This window comes from Tachysurus vachellii, chromosome 15 (genome assembly GCF_030014155.1).
Source record: "Tachysurus vachellii isolate PV-2020 chromosome 15, HZAU_Pvac_v1, whole genome shotgun sequence".
NCBI classification, from domain to species: domain Eukaryota; kingdom Metazoa; phylum Chordata; class Actinopteri; order Siluriformes; family Bagridae; genus Tachysurus; species Tachysurus vachellii.
Window position 1 is genome coordinate 17,214,936 of NC_083474.1, and position 14,721 is coordinate 17,229,656.

Here is a 14,721-nt window from a genome sequence, read left to right on the forward strand (position 1 = left end):
ATGTACATTTTTACAATGACACCTCTTCGCTTATTAAGATAATACGCAAGCAGCTAGCTAGCCGATTTGGAGGCATGAATTGTTTGTTTTTAAAATGAAGCTAATTAAACACCATTTCAACATCCCTGTAAAATATCCCAGAGTCCAATCATCATTTACTTAGTCTTGTTTTATGTGTGTAAGCTTTTCACAATGACAGCTACTCATTTATTTAGGTAGGAAATTAGCTAGTTAATTGAACTGGAAGCATGACCACTTGGTTTATTTATAACTTTTAGGTGAGCATTTCAACATCCTTGTCTTGTTTCCATGAGTCCAAGCATCATTTAGTGAAAGTTGGTGAAAGTTTATTTCCTCATTTATTTAAATATTTAGCAACTCTGCTATTCATTGCACACATCTGATAACACACTCAAGTCATGGCTGCTTTTTTATTTGAAATGGTTTTATTTAAATATAAATATGTGTACAAAGTTACAAGCAACAATAGCTCATTTTAGCAAGTAAAACCTCAATGCATAATCTTAAAAAGAAAAAAAAACAAAACAACAAAAAAAAGGTGTCTAAAAGAAACACAACCCCATGAATGATGAAGAACTCAAACGTACGGGGAGAAAAAAGTGAACTAAAATAATATGCTGTGTTAAAATCAAATCAAATCATATTAGATATATATTTATAAGCATTCATAATAGAAATGTACTTTACAGTTGAGCAGCTTACACACTGTACATTAAGGCTTATATAAAGTAGAAAAATAAAGACAAGCAACGTGTTTTTTCGGCACAGTTCACTTTGTGAATTTACTTTTTTTTTTCTTCCCCAATGGAAATCACTCAGGCCCGAAGAAAAGAAATGGCAGTACGGGAACCCGATCATCGGGATTACCACGATCCAATGGCATTAGGTGCAGTAAAGCAATGTCTCACACAAGGAATGGACATGGAAAGATACGTTCACATAGACACGTCATCTGCATGCAACAGACAAGAGGAGAGGGCTCACCTCTGTATTTTTACACTCGTTTATCAGGAGCATTGTGTTCTACCTTTTTATCGTGTAAACATGGCGGAGATACTTGATTGTGTCATTTCAGATAGAACGGCTCATGCCGCACTTTCTTCAGAAAAGAATTCACAGTCGCTAAACCATTACTGCATGTCGATTTTCGCAGTTTCAGATTGCCACCAGCTTCTCGATACACCCGAGGCACCTTTTATTTGCACCCCAAAATCAGTAACATGCTATTTTGGGATGCAAAATAAGCCTCTTGTTACTGGGTTGCATATTCATTAGGGCTTCATCTCTCTTTGTTCAGCTAATCAGAGCAAAATGCACCTCTTAATCTTCATTACATCATTTTGTTTCAGGAAGTCCTCCTTATTTGCCTTCTTTCTCAGAAATACAGTAGATTTCATTAAAAGAGGCATAATTTATCATTTCAACCATTTTGTCTCAGTTTATCTGTGAATTCCTGTTGTAAGTTCAGTCAATGACACACAAAATGTGCTTACGATTCCTTCAGCATGCCAGCACGAGACTTTTTTTTTTCTTCTTTTTGTTGTTTTTTTGTTGTTTTTTTTTTTTTTGATTGTGGTCCAGCATAAGATCATTAGCTTCTCATTTACAAAAGTTAGTTCATTTGATTCCTATCACAGACCACTCGGAGACGCCGAAGCGTCCTGACGTGCCTGTCTCCATAATAAGTGAGATTAAAAAAGGAATGGCATTCATTCACCAGAAGTTCAGCTAGTAAACAAAGCTAAACACGATTAAATTAGCTTAGACAATCCAGAGGTGACTCAGACATGGGAGTTGTCCTGCAGTTCTCCTTACTCCAAAAGCTCAAGAAGGATAATCCGAATCTGACTCCCAATGCGCATTTAAGATTGAGGGGAAAAGTCCTTCATGGATCAAACGTGGCACCATCTGCAATTTCTGGCGCTCACACGTGAGTCTGCATGCGCTGCTGGGACGGCCGTCCATAGTCTGACTGCTGCGAGGAAGCGTAGGAGAAGCGGGACGTCCCGGACACCTTACTGGCCTGATCTGATTGCTCAAACGTGTCCACTTTGTCATAGGAGGTGGGTTTGACGTAGCTGGTGAAGGCGCGGCCGTAGGTATTGGGCATGTACAGTGGGTCCTGTGGGTACATTGTGGGAGTTGTTTGCTGTTGTGGCTGTGGTTGTTGTTGTTGTTGCTGTTGTTGTTGCTGTTGTTGAGGTTGCTGCTCATAGGTGGTGCGGGTGGCTGGGGTGGTGGCGTAGCGGTTGGAGAAGTCATAAACACGTGGCTGGGTGGTGCTCTGGCTGTACAGTGGGCCTGGAGACGGAAGCTGGCACGGCGTGTACACGGGACGCGAGGTCGGGACAAACTCGGAAAAGCCGGTGCGTGCAACATGGCGGTCATCATGACCACGAACATTGTAGTAGCCGTTCGTGGGGTCCTGGGTGGAGAGAAAAGATAATGTGAATTAAGCCTTTATTTTGTCACATACACATTATAGCACAGTGAAATTCTTTCTTCGCACATCTTAACTTTGGAGGTTGGGATCAGAGCGCAGTGTCAGTCATAATACAGCACCTCTGGAGCATTGAGGGTTAAGGGCCTTCCTCAAGGGCCCAACACAGTCAGCTTGGAAGGGCTGGGACTTGAACCCACACCTTCTGATCAACAATCCAGAGCTTTAACCACTTGAGCCTCCACTGTTCCATTCAGCAATCATTTAGCATTAAAATTTGTTAAAAATCTCAAATGTAGTGCATTACGCTTGAATATATTTATACATCTTTAATTTTAGTAGCAGATGTAGTATTTGTGTGGTAAGTAGTCTGATGGACTTGTGAAACAGGACATATGAGACTTTGTGCAAGCAAAGTGCTAGTAAAAGCAGAAGGTGAGTTATTCGGGAAGGTTTCTGGGATTATTGTGACTTTTTCTGTGGAAAACTACTTGTTAATTGACGAAATTGCGAGCACAGGATTTTTACGTTTGTAGTTCCTTCAGGAGGTTTTTTTTGTAATTGTTGTGCTTGATTTGGCAAAAAAATGTTAAAATTTCAAGTACAAGATTCTTCTTTTAAACTCCTAACAGTGACGACACATATAGTGGCTTTCTATGATGTAGCTTTTCTATGAAAAATTGCAAACGTTCAGGCGTGTTCTTGATTTCGTGTTCACTTCCGAGATCTCAAAAAAATCACTTCTTCTTAAAATCCTAGAAGGTCTGATAAAACACCCGAGCTCTTCCTGGTATAAGATACTAATCACCGTCGAAGATGTATGATGTGGCCTGATGCCAAGCATAATTACTGTTAACACCCTGATCTCTGTCAGAGTTACTGTTATAGACAAATTAATCAGCACATCCTGACCAATCAGAATTGAGAAACTTTCTCCACTTCGGTGCATGTGAAGGGCTTGGTGAGAAAATATGATCCTTTACAGCCTGAGATTTGAGTTCCTCTGTTAATAAATGTGCATAAAATGTTGAGATTAGTATTTCCCTGGTTATTTATTTCATTTTGATGAGCATGTCTGCTGTGCTGGGAATCATCTAGCACTCAGATATGATCTGGTCAGCAGTGGTCCTGTGGTGATCCTGCCATCCGTTGATGGACAGTCCAATTGGGTGTAAGTTGTGTACTTCTAGAAGTTCTAGAGTAGTGCACATTACAACAGCAATGATCCTCAATCAGACGACTGTTAACATCGACGCTCGTGCAATTTTGGAACCCCACGGAGCGAGTATATTAGATTCTGAAAGATCTCTGAATAATAAAATAATAAAATATCATCTGGTTTTGCCTCCTACAGCTTCAGAAGCACTTTTGCTCTTTTGTGCGGTGTCCTGTTTCTAAAGAAAAGTATAAAATCTTGTATCAGACTGTGTATCAGTGGAAGTGAATGTTTCCATCCTCCTTGTTTGTGTAGGTGTGTTTTGTCGACTCGCATCACTGAACACGGCAATGCGATGCAAATGTACAAGAACCAATACGTTTGGCACCCAAGAAGTCAGCCGTGTTGCTAATAAAAGTGTTTAGAAGAAACTTACCTTAATATCTGATCTTTCGTCATCTTCTTCTTCAAGTAGATCGCTGTGCTCGGTGCGTGATGTCCCGGGAGACTCGCTGCTGTTGGGAGCCTGATAGAAATCAAACACACACACAGGTTGGTTACACACTGCTATACACACACACATACACAAAACACCCTGCTGCAAGCCAGCTGAGCTCTCATTAGGATGCTCATACTGTGAGTGTGCCCAAGCATAAAGTCTTCAAACAGCTTAAATGCTTAAAAATACCATATTAGGTTCAGGTTTGTGTAATACTTCCATGAGCTTTCTAGCACAGACAGAAACCGAGGAACATCTTTAATATTTTCAAGACAACCAGAACTATTTTTTTGTAATGCAATTATATTTAAATCTATAATGCACATGTTATTGATGTTCTTGATGCTCACCATGGGCTCCTTCACGTCCTCCTCGTCATCGTTCCCACGGGTTGCGTTGTGGTCGCTGTGCACGATCTGCACACGGATGTCACTCTTGGATAAGCGTGTCCCTTTTTTTCCTATAAGAGAGAGATATGAGATTATGCAAAACTCCTATTCAGTCGATATTGATTTGATTTCTTTGTCGTTGGACACAATATTGGACACAAATCTAGGAAACTCCTGACCCATGTCCTCACCTTTAGCAGCATGGCGGCAGCAGATGGACGCCAAGGTGATGACACAAACGATGAAAACGCATCCTCCTCCAACAGACGACCCGATGATGATGAGCAAGGGCAGTGCTTCTGGAACAGAATAAGAAAGACGAAGTCAATCATAAACGTACGCTCAGAGGAACACGTACGCTGACTGACAGCCGGGTCAGCGCGTAAAGCTAACTCTGTTTTCAGAACTGCAAAGTCAAGTTTATTTCACCAGCTCACCCTTTTAAATCTTAATTGATTTTTACTCTGGGTCTCGTTTCTCTAATGCCAAATCAGCCTTGAGATGTTGGAAAATGTTAAGAATGATTGCGTTTCATTACAGATTCGTGGATTCGACCTCTGGCGAGCCTTTGCCGTATTCTCCGGAGGATCTGGTAGCGAACTGGCCAGTACGCTTCAAAACAGTCTGTCTTCTTGTCACTGCTCATAGATGTGCGTATAGAAATTCATCCAGCGTGGCGTTCCCGAGCCTGGAGAATTTTCTTTAATCTCAGCTGGAAGGGGCCTAACCAGGCCTGACGCGTGCTGAGATGCCTGACGCTAATCTAATTAGAGATTGCAGGAGATATAGCGTCGCTTGCTGTATTTCTCCTGAGACACACTTCTTCTGCCTTGATGTAAATTGCAGCCGAGGATCTCGTTTCCACTGTCTCTCACGACTGACTACTATACGCTCAGCCTTATTTAAACAAACTCAGGCCCCCGGTGTAGGAGGAGCAGCGAGCCGAGGCCCTGCCGTGCGGTACGCGGGGACACCCAGCGGCCCCCGAATCAAATTAATCTAGGCTCAAAATCTATATGTGTGTTATGGGGCAGATGTATTCATTAAGCACTCCATCTCCTGATTAAATGATATTGATTTGCCCGAGAATAATTAAGATAAGCGCACTACTAGAGGGCTTTTTTTGTGGATCTGTTGGTGTAGAGCTGACTCTGGAGAAAGGGCTGTCACGAAACAGCCAGGATAAAAGACAGAGAAAAGAAGCCTCATGGAGCTGGTCGTAATAAATGAAACCATTACATTAGCCCAATACACTTGTGTAGGCATCTGATCACAATGTTTGGCTCTTCTTCCACTACTGAATGTCAGAATAATATGGCAGCAGTGGCATACGATTTTAAATCATACACACACACACACACACACACACACACACACACACATACAGATTTGTCTTATTAGCTTTATCAGGCCCTTCCCCTGACATCAGTAATAACAAAATTAACCTCTATAACTAAAAGGAAACTTTAGAACAGTAGAACTAGTTAGAAAAACTGCAGCTTTTATTTTAAAACCTAAGAAATAGCCTTTAAAAACCTCATAGAAACTCATGTCCAGCATTATGCAGTGATTTGTTGACCTGGTAATTTACTCTGGTTTCACCATTTTATTTTAATTATATTTTTCTTCTTTTCTTTTTTTTCCTTTCTTTTTTTCCCTTTCCTTTCCATTCCTTTCTTTCTTTTTTCCTTTCCTTTCCTTTTCTTCCCTTTCTTTCTTTCTTTCTTTCTTTCTTTCTTTCTTTCTTTCTTTCTTTCTTTCTTTCTTTCTTTCTTTCTTTTTCCCTTTCCTTTCATTTCCTTTCCTTTATTTTTTTCCTTTCCTTTTCTTTTCTTTCCTTTCCTTTTCTATCATTTCCTTTTCTTTCCTTTCTTTCTTTTTTCCTTTCCTTTCTTTACCTTTTTTCCTTTCCTTTCTTTTCCTTTTTCCTTTCCTTTCCTTTCCTTTCCTTTCCCTTCCTTTCCTTTCCCTTTCCTTTCCCCTTTCCTTTCCTTTCCTTTCTTTTCCTTTTTCCTCTCCTTACCTTTCCTTTCCTTTCCTTTCCTTTTTCCTCTCCTTTCCTTTTTCCTTTCCTTTCCTTTCCCTTTTCCTTTCCTTTCCTTTCTTTTCCTATTTCCTTTCCTTTCCTTTCCTTTCCTTTCCTTTCCTTTCCTTTCCTTTCTTTTCCTTTCCTTTCCTTTTTCCTTTCCTTTCCTTAACTTTCCTCTCCTTTCCTTTTTCCTTTCCTTTCCTTAACTTTCCTCTCCTTTCCTTGTTCCTTTCCTTTCCTTTTTCCTTTCCTTTCCCCTTTAATTTCCTTTCCTTTTTCTTTTCCTTTCCTTTCCTTTTTCCTCTCCTTTCCTTGTTCTTTTCCTTTCCTTAACTTTCCTTTCCTTTCCCCTTTAATTTCCTTTCCTTTTTCTTTTCCTTTCCTTTCCCTTCCTTTCCTTTCCCTTTCCTTTCCCCTTTCCTTTCTTTTCCTTTTTCCTTTCCTTTCCTTTCTTTTCCTTTTTCCTCTCCTTACCTTTCCTTTCCTTTCCTTTCCTTTCCTTTCCTTTCCTTTCCTTTCCTTTCCTTTCCTTTTTCCTCTCCTTTCCTTTTTCCTTTCCTTTCCTTTCCCTTTTCCTATTTCCTTTCCTTTCCTTTCCTTTCCTTTCCTTTCCTTTCCTTTCCTTTCCTTTCCTTTCCTTTCCTTTCCTTTCCTTTCCTTTCCTTTTTCCTCTCCTTTCCTTGTTCCTTTCCTTTCCTTAACTTTCCTTTCCTTTCCCCTTTAATTTCCTTTCCTTTCCTTTCCTTTCCTTTCCTTTCCTTTCCTTTCCTTTCCTTTCCTTTCCTTTCCTTTCCTTTCCTTTCCTTTCCTTAACTTTCCTTTCCTTTCCCCTTTAATTTCCTTTCCTTTTCCTTTCCTTTCCTTTCCTTTCCTTTCCTTTCCTTTCCTTTCCTTTCCTTTCCTTTCCTTTTTCCTCTCCTTTCCTTGTTCCTTTCCTTTCCTTTCCTTTCCTTTCCTTTCCCCTTTAATTTCCTTTCCTTTTTCTTTTCCTTTCCTTTCCTTTCCTTTAATGTCCTGTCCTGCTCATCTGCTAGTACATTATCTCAGGGGAGCTTTTCCTCACTGCTGCTCTTTACACCACATCTGGATTTCTATGAAACTACCTTGTGACGGTGTCAATTGTTAAAAGCTCTAGACAAATCTTCGTTTTCCGTTCATTCTGCATGAAAGCAACATCCACAGGGGCTACGTTCTGTACACACTGGGAGCTGTCTTTCTGCTACAGCGTTCACTTTCCTGATTAACGTGATCAGGATACGTTCAAAGCTCAGCCTCAGGTTAAAAGCCTGTGTTAAAGATCTTTGCGTCATTTTATCTGCTCTCATCATCTCTACTCTCTTTTAGCACAAGATCAAACACAATCCTGTCTCGGGGACTAACGAGTATGTCAGAATATTCCCACCTAGGGTTTCCGATTTTCTGAACACCTTTTATTACAAATATGCAAGCTGAAGTTTAGTATAAAGTCTTAAAACTTTGCATCTTTTCATCCTTATTTCATTCTCCTGTTCTTCAAGAACAAATATGTTTGAGCTTAAACTTTTCCGATGCTTAAGGTTTTACTACAATGTTCTGGAAGCGTTTGTACATCTTCGCTTTTATTAATTAGCAACTATTGATGAATATGCATGAGGAGGCAAATAAAACACACAATAAAAAGAGGCCCGTGTCCTTCTTTTCTCCCCAAGTGCACCCTTGGCATCACACCACCCTGTTTTGCTTTTACAAAGCTATCGTTTCTATCGTTTCTTTCTTCCTGTTTAACACGATAACGAGTGAATCACAAACTTACAGCTATCAGAAGATTACTGCCTGTGGTTTCTCTTTACGGACTCCTTCGCCTTCCACTTTCTTCCAGACTTTTATTACAAATGAGCAAAGCTGAATCCTAAAACTTTTCATCCTCGTTTGCCCTTTTAAGCAGAGCAGAAAGTGAAATAAAGATTAAAAAAGAGGTCTGGATTAAAGTAACCCAGAACATGTTTTAATAAGTCTTTTAAAAATGTTAAATATCCAAAACAATAAATACATGTCTATTTATTTAAATGCTTTAAAAGCATCTCTACACCTTCACTTTTATAATTAATTCGAGGATTAATGAATATGCATGAGGATTCACATTTTAACACCCCCCCCCTCCCTCCTGTGGCCCTGACCGCATTCCCGCCTCCCGCTATGATTAAACAACGCTCAGTTTAGAAACCTGTCACAAGACCCACCACGTCCTTTTCTATTTCAGCCCAAGATCAGACTAAATCCTGTCTCACGTACTTAACACTATGTCAGAATATTACCACCTATGGTTTCAGAATTTCCATTTTTTCCCTCTATCTTAGTTCCCTTCCACTTCTTTACATCGTTTTATTACAAAATGAGCAAAGCTGAACTTCAGTTTAAAAGCAAGTCTTAAAGTCTTTGCATCTTTTAATCCTCGTGTTCTTACTTTTTTTTAAAAAAGCAGAACAGAACGTGAAATAAAGATCAAAAAGGCCTGTTTGAAAGTAACCCTGAACAAGTTTGAAATATAAATGAGACACTTAATACTTTCGAACATCTAAGAAACTACTAAAAAAATGGCTTCTATTTTCACATATATAATTAAAGCAAGAATATATGAATATGTATTAGTATGCAAATAAATAAAAAAAAAAAAACACCCCCATTTTGCTAACATGTCACTGCTATCGATTTAGCCTCGTTTCCTTTCCTTATTTAACACAAGATAAAGCGCAACCCTGAATAAAGTCGTTCTGTTCTCATCTCGTCCAGTCCCGAGTTTCTTCCCTCACCTTGTTCTTTGAGCGTGACGAGCACTGTGCCAGTTCCGAAGCGGTTCCATGCAGTGCAGTTGTATCTCAGCTGGAAATCTTGAGCCAGCGTCTCAGACAGGATAAGTGAGGACAGGACGCCGCGGTCGCTGTTCACCGTCTGCACCGAGAAACGGCCTGAGGAACCAGAGGACAAGCTCGTGTCCCCGAACGTCCACACCTGAGGACAGACAGCACATAAAGTCAGACTTGCCCTTCTGTACGTGAACAGTAAAGTCAAGGTTAATGAGTTAATTAGCTGGAGTTATTTAACAGCTTTTGCTTATTATTTGCCTCTCTGCTCTGGGCTAAATATCTAACACATAAAAATGGACTTTAGTGTTGTTTCAGCTCTGTTTCATTGTCCGTATTTATAGATAGCGCTGTCATACAATGTCAAAAACCACTCAAGCGAGTCTGTTTGCGTTACTGAACAACTTGTGAGTGTGTTATTTTATTATTTATTTATTTTTTGCTTTATTTATTTTTTATTTTAATGCTTTCAAGGAAAAGAGGAAACTGTTTATATTACATTTTATTTTTTTTGCCAAAGAGACAGGAAGCTTTTTTTTTTCAGAAGATTAAGTGAAGTGAGATTCGTTCTCTCTCTCTCTCTCTTTCTCTCTCTCTCATTCTCTCTCTCCATTTCTCCATTTTATAAACTGCTCAGGCAATCAGTCCTTGGCCTGTATTTCTCCTTTCACCCTGAGTTTGATTCTCTTTGTTGTTCTTCTCATTCTTTTCCTTGCTCTATCTGTTTATACATCCATCATTCCTCCTCTTGCTGCTCTTGTTTCCTCTCTCTCTCAGTCTTACTCTGTCTGACTCTAATTATCCTGCAATGGCAGAAGGTGAAGTACAGAAGTGACCTCCTCGTCCAGCCGCATCCGACTGCGTCTGTGTGAGTGTGTGTTTGTATGTGTGTGTTTGTGTGTGTGCGTATGTGTGGGATTATAATGCACAAAATAGAATCAGACAGCGAGAGAAAGTACACAGACAAATTCTGCTTAAGATGTTGATAGGAGGTTGAATCCTGCCATGTGATGTCCACATGGCACACACACACCTCACGCCTACACTCACATATAGGAAGAAAAATTAAATAGACACCACATGGAACTATAGCATGTCAAGGATGTGTAAATGTAAGATACCTAACAAGCATGCAGAAACTCACACACACACACACACACACACACACACACACACACACACACACACACACACGTGCACACACACACACACACACACACCAGGAGAAGAACTCACTATTTTGTCAGGCGGAGGGCTGCTGCCCACCAGACACTCCAGCTTTCCTTTGGCGTGTTTGACAGCCTGCTGCGTAGCCTCAGCCGTGATGATGGGTGGACCTGCAGAGATGGAGAAAGAGAGAGAGAGAGAGAGAGAGAGAGAGAGAGAGAGAGAGAGAGAGAGTGAGAGAGAGAGAGAGAGAGAGAGAGAGAGAGAGAGAGAGAGAGAGAGAGAGAGAGAGAGATAGAGAGAGTGAGAGAGATAGAGAGTGAGAGAGAGAGAGAGAGAGATAGAGAGAGAGAGAGAGAGAGAGAGAGAGAGAGAGAGAGAGGAGAAAAGTTTTTACAAGTTTAAGAGATAACACAAAACCACAGAAAATGTGTATGTGTGTATATGGTGTTTATATGTAGGAAAATATGAACCTCTCTATAAAGTTTCTAGAGATGAAAGTGGGTCTCTTTAAGTCTTATCTACAATATTTGAAGGTTTTTAAAGCCAAAACTCATCTCCAGAATTTTTGGCACCCTTCATGACAAATGAGAAAAATGAGATGAGAAAACGAATGATATTTATAACGATTTTTTTCATTTGTCATGAAGGGTGCCAATAATTCTGGAGATGAGTTATCTGATAAACATCCCACTGTATAGCTTCACCCTTTTGTTTTCTATTGCTTCACAAAACTGTGGTGTGTCTGTTCACAGGTCAACATTCTCCTAGAATTTGTTGTGAAGCCAAATCAACTGCTACCACAAGTAAACACATCTTTCACACTTCTTTCCGCTTCAGTGAGCTGGCTTTCCCACTGGGTGAATTTTATTATTATACAATCTGACCTCTGAAAAACTGAAGTGCGGTTTCCAGGTTGCTTGAAAAATTACCATAGCAACTGGTCAAAAAATTGTAAATGTTAGACTTCTACAGCTGTAGCTATTGACGACTCTGCTATCCCCTGGCTAATCTGTGTCTTTGAATGCAGTTACAAACCACATGTTTTCTATTTATTCAGAAGGATGTGAGTGTGTGTGTGTGCGTGTGTGTGTGTTTGAGGTGTAAAGGGGGCTGGCAGGAGGCATAAGTGTATGTCTGAAGAGGCAGATGTTAAATAATGAGTTTGAAAGACTTTACAAGACTGAAATAGCCGGTACAGAAAATGGGCGTTTCTGACGTCCATGTTCATTTGCACTCTTGAAATAACTTTAATGAGTGGTTTGAGGGCTGATAGATGGACAGAATGGGAGAGACTTTACCGTTAACAGTGAGTGTGACGTCTCTCTCGGCCACGCCGATCCTCGGTACGATGGCTTTACAGGTGTACGTCCCGGAGTCTTCCTGAGTTACGGCCTTTAGGTGGAGTGTGTTGCTGTTGCTGAGCACCTGCCATTCAGAAAGAGCTGCCATTAGCACTGGGATGAGAATAGATTACATCCCTCAAGCATTATTATTCTTTATGGAATATGGGATATGGCCAGCTTCTTTGGAAAAGACACAGAGGCCACACCTACTTCATGTGGACTGACAGGTGTTTAGGCCACGCCTACTTAATGTGGCCTTACAGATACAGAGGCCACACCTACTTCATGTGGACTAACAGGTGTTTAGGCCACGCCTACTTAATGTGGCCTTACAGATACAGAGGCCACACCTACTTCATGTGGACTAACAGGTGTTTAGGCCACGCCTACTTAATGTAGCCTTACAGACACAGAGGCCACACCTACTTCATGTGGACCGACAGGTGTTTAGGCCACGCCTACTTAATGTAGACTTACAGACACAGAGGCCACACCTACTTCATGTGGACCGACAGGTGTTTAGGCCACGCCTACTTAATGTAGCCTTACAGACACAGAGGCCACACCTACTTCATGTGGACCGACAGGTGTTTAGGCCACGCCTACTTAATGTAGACTTACAGACACAGAGGCCACACCTACTTCATGTGGACCGACAGGTGTTTAGGCCACGCCTACTTAATGTGGCCTTACAGATACAGAGGCCACGCCTACTTCATGTGGACTGGCAGGTGCCTAAGCCACACCTTCTTCCTGTTGACGTGCAGGCACAGAGGCCACGCCTACTTCATTATGGACTGGCAGTTGCCATCTCATGTCTCCTTAGCAAATTATTTATTCAGCTAAATCTGGGCCAAATCTGCAACTATGAATCTGAAATAGCTCTCAATGCTATTGTCTAATATTGTTATAATTATCTACATGCAAAATTCCTCCATTTGGACACTCGTTGCATGAACATTTTTATCCCAACATCATTATTTCTGTCGGATGTGCGCGATCCAATTCAGAAAACAAATAGCCTGCTGTTTATTTCAGTGAGCAGCACAGCCCTGCGAGGCAATCGTCGCCATAATCGTCTCCTCACTCTGGAGCTGCTAATACCGAGGGGAGAGCTGTGACTGGAGCTGTAATTTCGCCTGCCGCCGTCTTAATTACAGTCTAAAGCGTGCCGGCCTCAGTCCTTGGAGCCGGCGCACTTCTAATTAAAGCTAGCTGCGTTTTTCCAGATTAGGCTCGGTTGCTAGTGGGCGCCCTCTCTCACCAGGTGTTCTGGCCTCCAGTGTGTGAGCATCACACTCCATGCTACCTTGTTAAACCCCATCAGTCGTTAACCCCCCACCCCCTCATCTCATCCCTGCCCAACCCGGCTGCACTCTGATTAATCCGTTTAATACTCCCCTTGATTTTTCACTCACAGACACTCATCGAATTAGCCAATTAATCCGGATCTAGTGGCGATGAACCAAACACACCCGAGGATGAGATGATCCATCCCTGCACTTGTACGGGACAGAAAGATAGAGGAGGTGTAGCACCGAAATTAGCCGAGCGCTACACTGCAGCCTCTTTGCCCCCACCCCACCTCCCTTTCTTGCTTTTGTTCCTTGGTTGCTTTCTCGAGCTCTTTGCAAAATCTTATTAACCGGCATAAGTTGTTCCCTGGAGATATTTGGCTGATGTGTGATGCGCAGGCTCTACAGCATTCTCAAAATACCAGTGCTGGCTGACGATCAGCGAGTGCTCTTCTAAAGACTTCGCTCTCGTGTGCATGGATAATGCCCAAGATAGCAGCGATTTGCTACACGCTCTCTTATGAAACTCATCACCCCATTCTGAAGGGGATCAGCTGCTATTAGCTTAGTGTTTTCTCATCACGAATCGATAAAGACTGTCATCACAGCCCTGTTATTACTCCTCAAACAGATGTATGCCGTTTCTGTGTTAAAAGACAGAGTGAACAACAGGTCTCTAAATTTTTCTGACAAAGGTAGGATAAAATTAGATAACACACAAGAAGGAGATATTATTACCACACTGGATCCCTGTTTGGTCCACGCCAGGGTGAGTGGAGGGTTGCCAGTCCAGGCGCAGGTGAACGCCGCATCCATGCCTGTGTCCACTATCTGTGGTTTAGGCTCCGATAAAAGCCTGGGACCGACTACAGAAAACACAAGACACAATTTCATTTAAAAAAAACACACACACACAATATAGCACAATTATAGCACAAAACACATGTCCCTAATGACAACATCTCCTGAGAACACATCTTTTGATGCAATCTGCCTGGACTCACGTGCAGTTAGTGATGCCTGTGCATCATTAAAGCCAAAGTCTGTTCTATTCAAGCTTCATTTCACAACCTTGACACATCACCGGTGCCAATAGCTACAATAGAACAATAGGACAATAGAAATGGGAAACAGTTTTTTAAAAGGAATATTTGATTTAGAAAATGACATTTGCACAAATCTTTCTTGTTAACCCGAGACATGTTTAGCATCTCAAGACATTTGCTGTGTGTGCACGTACACTGCACGTCCACCAGCGTGCTGACGTTAGTGCTTCCCACAGAGTTGGACACCTCGCAGGACACAGGGTCTGTGAAATATGAGTAGTCCACTGTCACCTCCAGACTGTCCCCTTTGGCCTCAGGAATGGGGATGCCACCTTTAGACCACCTATTGAAGCAGAGACAAATGACTTGCGGATGACTTGAAATAAAATACATATAAAATAAATAAATATACATATAAATAAAACCTAAAACCTAAAACCAAAGATGAGCCTAGAACTGTTTGCCACCATGTGGTTTTTCTCTCAGATGGTTA

The 14,721-nt window shown here is 41.4% G+C and overlaps 1 protein-coding gene across 1 annotated transcript in view; it reads right to left on the reverse strand.

The window, feature by feature from the left end:
• Window positions 1–427: 427 nt before the first annotated feature.
• kirrel3l (kirre like nephrin family adhesion molecule 3, like) overlaps window positions 428–14,721 on the reverse strand; it is a 46,800-nt gene continuing 32,506 nt past the window's right edge. The window contains exons 7-15 of the mRNA XM_060888468.1: window positions 14,423–14,571; window positions 13,921–14,048; window positions 11,843–11,969; window positions 10,611–10,711; window positions 9,324–9,522; window positions 4,697–4,804; window positions 4,467–4,576; window positions 4,054–4,143; window positions 428–2,446 (exon numbers count right to left, since the gene is read on the reverse strand). Coding sequence (XP_060744451.1) covers window positions 1,946–2,446; window positions 4,054–4,143; window positions 4,467–4,576; window positions 4,697–4,804; window positions 9,324–9,522; window positions 10,611–10,711; window positions 11,843–11,969; window positions 13,921–14,048; window positions 14,423–14,571 — 1,513 coding nt within the window. The 3' untranslated portion in view covers window positions 428–1,945. The remainder of the gene's footprint in view (window positions 2,447–4,053; window positions 4,144–4,466; window positions 4,577–4,696; window positions 4,805–9,323; window positions 9,523–10,610; window positions 10,712–11,842; window positions 11,970–13,920; window positions 14,049–14,422; window positions 14,572–14,721) is intronic.